Source organism: Barbatula barbatula, assembly GCF_947034865.1.
Source record: "Barbatula barbatula genome assembly, chromosome: 19".
NCBI classification, from domain to species: domain Eukaryota; kingdom Metazoa; phylum Chordata; class Actinopteri; order Cypriniformes; family Nemacheilidae; genus Barbatula; species Barbatula barbatula.
In genome coordinates, this window is record NC_136782.1 from 12,220,777 (window position 1) to 12,229,052 (window position 8,276).

Genomic DNA, 8,276 nt, shown 5'->3' on the forward strand with positions numbered 1-8,276 from the left:
ACATAACGACAATGTAGTGAAAATGTAAAACAAGAGAGGAAAGAAAGAAGGAGAAATACAATTTGTTAACAATATAATAAATTCTCACAAACAGAGCAAAATATAAGTTAACATCCTGCATACACTTCAGATGATTTCAAAACACAATTAAATTGCATCTTACAATTTTTGTCAGTGACATCACCTTCAAAATACTAAATTCATAAAGAATATTAATAATGCACATATTTTCTAATGAAATTATTATGCAAACGCGAAATGCTATTATCAGTAGCATGTCCTATGTGGGGACAGAACATAAAATATTGATAGTCTAAAAGGGAATTCTCAATGCTTCATACTGCTTCAATGTTAGACCAAGGGTAGCAGGTGAAGGCAAAAGGAATGCACGTAAAAGGCATAGAGGATTATATCTATTACTTTATATATCATATATATCTGACAATCTTTATTTTCCTAGTGAAACAATAATTGAAACCTAGTGCAAGTGCAAGGTATTTGAAACCAAACAGAACACCTCTAATTCGGCTAGTGATTGTGTAATCATTTACATGCCATTTCTGTAGTTATACAAGGTATGCTTATAAGCCATTGATAAATATCTGACTATCTACACATTTCACCATTTGGTTATAAGTCTTGATTAATTGAAAGTGAAAAAGCCAAAATCTGAAAACGACAGCAACATCATTTAGATTTCGTCCAGGCATTTATTAACGTTAAATATTTTAGCCTTTAGTTTGTTACAGAGCAATTAAAACATTCACAGTAAAATCTTACTTTACACTACAGTATATATTTGTATTCAGCACATAAAAACAATTTAATTTACTAGCAATACTTTTTAAATCACGAAATCCTTCTTGTCAGAAATCATGTTACATGGTGTGAACAGGCCTTTTTTCCATAATTTTGACTGCAATAAATTCTTGTGTTTTAGCCAGTTCCAGGCATGACAAGAAAATGAGACGGTATATCTGATCACAGAAATAAACCTTGATAAATAATTTGAATCAGCTTGCTGTCTGACACTGACATAATCTGCACAGTCTGACATTGCTCATTTGAACTTACAATTCAAGTCGATAAGGTCTTAAAAATGAACACAGGAGCCACAACCCCTGGTTATGGTATACTGGCTAAATACGGTCATACACCGTAACTGATTTGCTACTGCTTTGTTTTGTTTTATTTTGAACACCACTCAGTGAATCAATAAATAAAAATACTGCACAAATAAATGTTTCTTAAAAATAATCATAAGGAAACACAAAGCATGCAACACTGCAATTTTCTTCTAGTATCAATCAGATAGATCAAATGAACTGGACTGTTAATGAGATCCTTGCCAAATCTTTACTTAAGTGAAGCGAGCAGTGCCCATAAAATATATAAGGCCTGAGAGACGAATTTAATGGCTGACAAAGCGTATGGCACACATCAGCAAGCAATGGACATATCCATGGCTTCTTTTTAAGACATCAGTGCAGTGCAATATATATTCATTCAATTTGATATTTCAGTCATTGGATTTAATCTATAGGTGATTGTCTTGATCGAAATGCACATTGTAGGCTACCGGAGCCCTCTTCTGTGCTTTATTCTCAAAGAAACAAATATTCAGCGACGGACGGGAAACCATTATTAAACTGAAATAAAAGTGCACACGAGTCATGGTGTTTTGGGTGACTGTGTAGTGACGTGAAATGAGAAGTGCCGCTTGAATCGTCCTTGACGCCCCCGCAAATCTGATGAGCCCGTATTTGTTCCCTGAAAATCAGGCACTAGTTCAAAGAGTATTTGGTCATTTAAATACAGAAATCACAATCCTGGGGCACAACAGCTACTTTGTTTTGGCCACCACCAGGATCTCGTCCCCATCTTGAATGCTATAAGAATGCAAAGCTCGCGCACTGTATTTTAACTCATCTGGCCCAAAGGCAGAGCACTTGTCAATGTAATAAAGGCGCATTTTGCTTGTGGAGAGCTGCACTACATTCTTCAGCTGTTTCTTCAGCTGGACCACAGTCTGGTCTAGCCGGATGTTCACCTGCTCCACTTTGTCTTCATAACGCACCTCAACCTTTGCATGGCAACGTGGACGCAGGTCAATCTCAGCCAGAGGAGCCAGTTTCCCGTACTTGGTCACCAAGCAGTGATACCTCCAAAACAAAATGTACATTTATGCATTATAAAAGTACACATTTCCTGATAATCAAACCTAAGGACTTTGGGGTGCTACAGAAACAGCTGTGCAAAATGTATTCATATTGAAACCGTACCTGTGGGGCAGCTCTTCCTCTGAATGATCTAAATGATAACGGATAAAGAATCTCTCAGCGTCTTCTCTCTCTCCGTCAGTCACAACACTCCCATTCAGGCAGGTCACTGAAGGGAGCCTGCGATGGGCAAACTGGGATTAGTGATCTGCTTATCAACAGTTACTTTAACTACGACATTACTTTAAAGGTCAAGTGTGTGAAATCGACATCTAGTGGTAAGGTTGAGAATTGCAACCAACGGCTCACTCCACCCCTCCCTCTTGAAAAACTTTGGTGGCTGATATGAGGCTAAGATGTCATCATGTTTTCGATTCTTTGCTGAAGGAGATAATGTATTCATGAAACATGCTCTGTGGAGCAGTTTGTCCATTTAGTTACTACTGTAGGATCAACATGGTGAATTCCATGCAAGGGGCCCGCAGTGTATGTAGATAGAAATAGCTAATTCTAAGGTAAAAAAACCCATAAAGCTTCATTATGTAAGATCTTTATACAACTCTGAAGACATAGTTATGTATATTATACTGCATTTCTGTCAATAGGCCCTTTTCAAGAATACGTAACTTAACTTCCGCCTTTCGCAGTGTATCATAACATCCGTCTTGCAAGAAACAAGAAGAACTCCCGTTGACAGTAAAACTGACAAAATATGTATTCAAGAACTTATCCTAGCACCTTCGCTGAGAAAACAAAACACTTTCATAATCAACAGGGACTGTTCAACGAAGAATTTGTGTCCTTTAACTAGCTTTGATCTTGTCGTAAGCTAAAATTTGTCTGCAAGATGTTGTACATCATCTAGCCGTATTTGTGGGAGCTGGTAAACGCTAGCGGAAGTACCAATACACCACTTCACGGCAGAATGGAAGCTGCATGACGTCATGTGAAAAGGGCCTATAGATCCCTTAAAAAAGAACACACTGGACCTTTAGGTTTATGGTGTGCCTGAGGTTTAGGTCTAATGAGATCTCTTGTACTTACTGGGCTAGCACTAAACTGCGACGCTCTGCACTTGTGTAGGCCTGCAGCAGAGGAATACCTTGCAACCTCACCTCCTCCAGTTTGGGCAGACAGTTTAGCTTCTCGATGTCCTCCCACCGATTAAGCCCTGACTCACACAAATGAACCGAAAAACATTTTGGGGTTTCACGTAACTGCAATACTTGTCTTTAGACAATTATACAAATGACTAACATTTTGAAATCATTTCAACACAGTACAACCCTATACCGGAGTTATGCAGATTGATGGTTCGTAGGTTAGGAAAGAGCCGGAGAAGGATTTCTCCAGTATCGTCAATGGAGCTCAGATTATTGTTGGCCATGATTAGAGTGTCCAGAGCAGGGAACATGGAGCCCAACTTTCGCACCTCCTTCCACTCCTGCAGGCTGTTGTCTGTGATGTGGAGCAGACGCAGTGTGGAGCAGGGCATGGGGAAAGGTGTCACAGTGGTGTACTCATTAAGGCACAGGAACAATTCCTCTAACCTGAACAAAACAGATTCAGATTACTAGAGCCCTCACGCACCACACCGGCACCTACTGTGGTAGAACTCTATGTTTCCAGGATAGGCAGTCTTGCTTTTCCTCAAAAGCTCTTTGAAAAGAAACAGTTTATCTTTAAAATGACCTGGGTTGCATGAAGAAAGAAGTGATGCTTTACGAAAACTTGCTAAATATTGCAATATGATAATGTTTAGGTTTGCAAATCGATTAAAATTACATTACATATAAATATTCTTAAACTTATAAAACCAACGTACATGTTTACATTTTTTCTGGGAAAAGAAGAAATCAATACACCAGTAAAGCATGTTAAATTTTAGAAGTTGAAGAGATTCCTTCTTTTCAGAAAGAAAACATATTTTTTATGTTTTTTTTCAAATAAATTCTCAGAAACACTCAAAACACGAGCAGGCGCACACACACGCATCCCAACTAACGGCGCGCTCTCTGCTGTTTGCATCGACCTAAAACTTTGACTAAACTAAATTGTTGTAGTGTCATAAAGATGGTTCACCTAAAAATAAAACCTCTGTCATTATTTGTTCTTTCAAACCTGTATGTGACTCTTGCTTCTGTGGAACACAAAATAAGGTTGTTTTTTGTCTTCATGCAATGGATTTCAATGGGGACCAATCCACTGCGATGTGCACAGTGTTGTAGTCGAGACCACATAAGGTTGAGTCTAAGAAAAACCTAGAAGTATGTGAGAATAAGTTTAATTGTTTGGTTATATTGGCACCAAGCTCCGTACATCAACTACAGTACATTATATACATTTTATAGCACGGGCTGTTGAATGCTTCAATCTGATTGGTTGACAAACGTTCTATGGGTATTAACTTTCAGTAAATGCACACCTAAGGAAGGTGTTCCAGGTCTGCCGACTGCATTAGAGTTCCATATCACTTCGCCAAATGTAAATAACAGAAAAGCTATAGTGTAGCCTACAGGCCATCACCTCACACAGCACCCTGCTCTTGATCTGATGTTTATAATGTCAAACTTTACCGTTAATGAGCAAACAAAGCTTTTCAAAAACAGTATAGAAATATACTAGATATGAAATCTAATAAATAAAACAACTAAATATAAAAACAAAATGAATTAATAAACACTGATATCCTAGTACTGGTTAGTTTTTAATTATTCCTTACATATAGTACAGCCTTGGCTTTTGTTGGTTTTTCAGGATTATTTTAGGTTTTGTCTGAGACCCAACCTTAAGTGGACTTGGACATACTTGGACTCGAATGAGCTGGTCTTGACTATAACACAGGATATATACATTTTTCGATAATTTCCATATATGTTGCAGCCCTAAAAAGAACACAGAAACATACAGAAAACAAAGAGGGCAACAAAATTAAATGAGAGACAAATCACAACATGATCTAGGTGACCATTCTCTAACATTCATTAGACTGTTTTTAACAGTGTCTGTAAAACTTAGAGATATCATATGACAAGTATTTTTAGAAATCTGCTGGATGAACTAAACATTTATTTCATCTAAATAATAAAGGATCAGCTTTGAACAGTATAGTGACGAAAGGGCTTAAATGGATAGTAATGATAAAATACTCTAATTAGGTAAAGTATGAAGTATGCTGCATGAAAAAAAAGTACGGTTTAAAAATCTAATAAAATTATTTATAAAAAAAGTAAAAGGAAAGTGGCTAACATGATATCCAGAGCAGTCTAGACATCTCAGAATAGATACAGCAAATCAATACCACACAAGCTGATCGTCGCTCTCTGTATCAGTCCACATTTTTCAAAAATATCATCAGAAAGTGTTTGTTTTAATATGAAGCATCACTCACTCGGGCATCCCTCGTGTGAAAGTGTGCACTGTGTCCCAGGACACTTGAGTATTGTTAAGAACTAGACGCCGGATGCTGGAGAAGGCCTTAGCGCAGTCTGGCTCCAGGACTGCATCCCTCAGCTGGTTAGAGGTGAGGTTCAGGAACTCCAGGTTTGGGATGTTAGAAACAATTTTGGTGATCTGAAAAAGTTCCAAGAAATTGCAAAAAGAAAATTCAGACATTTCAATCTATATATGAAAAAAATATATCATATCAAGGGACATTGAGGTCTGGGTTCGCTCATCAAGGATGAACTCACTTCATGCCAGTCCTGGAGCTTGTTGTGGGACAAATCAAGTTCGACCACGTGAGCACAGAAGGCCGCGATTTCTCCCTCGTGCCCCGCGTGACTGATTCCACACCCGTTCAAGACCAACACACTGGGCAGGTTCAGACGGTCTAAGGCAAAATTGCCACACAACCACTGAACCATGAAACACATTAACAGCAGTTACCAAAGCAACCTTTCAGAAATGCTTTCCTCACCTTTCATTGGTGATCCTTGTTGCCCTGATGGCACAACCACCACCCCCATGCCTGGACCTCGACGGCAGGGGAAGTTCTCTGGGCTGTATTTTTCACTGATAACCTCCATAAAAGTGCGCCCTTCAATCTGAGAGGCTTCCATTGCACTGGCCCACATCTCACACCTTCTGCAGCTATGGATGGAAAGTTATCAAAAAACCTAAAGGGAAAGTTCACCCAAAAAAAGTCATCATTTACACCTTCCAAACCTGCACAACTTTCTTTCTTCTGCAGAACACAAAAGAAGATATTTTGAAGAACATTGGTAACCAAACAACACTAAGTTTCACATTAAAATAAAGCTTGTTACAACGTGGACTCGGGAGTACTTTTAGACCATAGCACAGAATCTTTCTCATTGCTTAATCGTTCCACCTCGTGCTGATCTGTGCCAGCCGGTATGTAAATTGGTTTCACTGCAGGGCTGATACCGGAAATCTTTAGAATGTAAAAACAAAGACGTCACGTGCTGCCTTGGTAATAAGAGACTGAGCTATAACGCCTCTGCACACATTCTATTAGCACAAGCGTGCCAAAACTTCAGAGCTGATAATAGTTTGTTATCATGCCGTGCCGTACAAGGCTCACGTGGATAACTGTAACCATTCCAACCGTGGTTAAAACGGTCTCTTGGTTTACCCAAGTAAAACAGTATAAAAGTCAGTATAAAGGCTGATAGTATAAGTTTTAGTTACTCCCACCTGCTGTGATTTTTGTCTTCGCAGGCCCACAGTTACAGCTGTGTAATATCAAATAGAGTGTGTTTTACTGCAGTAAGTTATTTAACCATTAAGCTTCATGTATACAGTATAAAAGCAAGGAATGTCATTTACCCTCCGGTGGCCGCACACTAGCAGATAGATAGTGACTTGTCCCAGTTCAGTGTCCAAGCGTCGCTTTTCTAGAAACACAGCAGCAGCTGCAGACATGAAACACCAGGTCAAATGACAGCACTGTAAAATCAACTTATTATCGCATAGTTACCACCTTAAAAAAACCTGACACAGGTGAAGGACCCAGATCGCAATGAATACTGTGGCTAAATCATTATCGGATTTACTTCAAGACGCACATCAGATAGCTGACACTGACAGCACCAAAAGAAGTGTCACCAACATGTATAATTACGGGAAAAGGAAATTATTTTGTCCGTAAATGTTTACGAATAATGATCAAAATCTAATGCACTAACTTTACATTATTTGGGCTAAAATGTACTGTAGCTAGCCTGAGAAGACAACATCCGTGCATCATGACAAGTAAGGATATCTTACATTGAATGAGCAGCTCCTCGTGGAGACTGGTGAAAGGAAGCTGTCATTCACAGACAGTCAGTTGACACATATCGTTTTAGTTTGAGTTTCGCACTTTGACCTGTGAGCAGTTCCGCGCGTCGCTCTTGTTGTTGTTGTTGATAAATCTGTGACGCTCGGTGACCCGATTGTCACGGAAATGACGTCACTTCGACTGGACGGTCGGGATTGGCCCGTTCCGTTCAAGCGAAACGTCTCTCGGGCGCCCTCGATGGCGGATTGCGGAACAACAGACATAACAGGGATACTTATCTCGAAAATGAAAATTCTGTCATGATCAACTCACCTTCTGGTTTCCAAATCTGTATAAATGTCTTTGTTCTGATGAACCAGAAAGATTTTGCACCCCATTAACTCAAATAGTAGGAAAAACGACTTTATCATACATTTTGTTCTGTTGAACTCAAAAGAAGACATTTTGAAGAATGTAGGACAGTTCTGGGGCACTTTTGACTACTATTGTATTTTTCCTACTATGGTTGTCAATGGCGGGTTCGTCAAACTCAGCCTGGTAATAAGCATTCTTCCAAATATCTTTCATTGATACAGATTTGGAAGAACTGGAAGGTGAGTAAATGATGACAGAATTTTCTTTTTTGAGTGAGGTATCTCTTTAGCAGCACCTGCGTGAATAACTACACTCAAATATCAAATTATTTTAATTTTTATGTAGGCTATATTTGATTCAATAAACAATGGTACTACAAGTACTACTAAGCTATGGTTCAGATGAGACGTAAGATCACTAAAGTTGTGTCCGTGTGCTGGATGCATCATGAATCAGAT

At 38.9% G+C, this 8,276-nt stretch overlaps 1 protein-coding gene across 4 annotated transcripts; it reads right to left on the minus strand.

Annotated features, from left to right (window-relative positions):
- Positions 1–653: 653 nt before the first annotated feature.
- On the minus strand, positions 654–7,631 carry tbcela (tubulin folding cofactor E-like a). Of its 4 annotated transcripts, none has more exons than XM_079481281.1 (10): positions 7,452–7,631; positions 7,011–7,096; positions 6,879–6,916; positions 6,139–6,311; positions 5,912–6,051; positions 5,611–5,792; positions 3,513–3,769; positions 3,264–3,390; positions 2,283–2,399; positions 654–2,162 (listed from the first exon to the last, which is right to left on the minus strand). In XM_079481281.1, exons 4-10 carry the CDS (start codon positions 6,293–6,295, stop codon positions 1,844–1,846), a joined length of 1,299 nt encoding a protein of 432 aa, XP_079337407.1. In that variant the 5' UTR covers positions 6,296–6,311; positions 6,879–6,916; positions 7,011–7,096; positions 7,452–7,631; the 3' UTR covers positions 654–1,843. The 4 variants fall into 4 exon arrangements, with proteins under 4 accessions (XP_079337407.1, XP_079337406.1, XP_079337408.1 ...); XM_079481280.1 differs by having other exon boundaries at positions 6,139–6,337; XM_079481282.1 differs by lacking the exon at positions 6,879–6,916 and having other exon boundaries at positions 6,139–6,337; positions 7,452–7,623.
- Positions 7,632–8,276: the final 645 nt, after the last annotated feature.

Bases quoted from the DNA above. Each gene is read 5' to 3' on its own strand.
- tbcela (XM_079481281.1), bottom strand. From the start codon at position 6,295: ATGTGGGCCAGTGCAATGGAAGCCTCTCAGATTGAAGGGCGCACTTTT. The intron at 6,052-6,138 runs GTGAGGAAAGCA...ATTTTGCCTTAG, and splicing joins ACAAGGATCACCAATGAAAG to ACCGTCTGAACCTGCCCAGT. The intron at 3,391-3,512 runs GTATAGGGTTGT...TGTGTGAGTCAG, and splicing joins CATCAATCTGCATAACTCCG to GGCTTAATCGGTGGGAGGAC.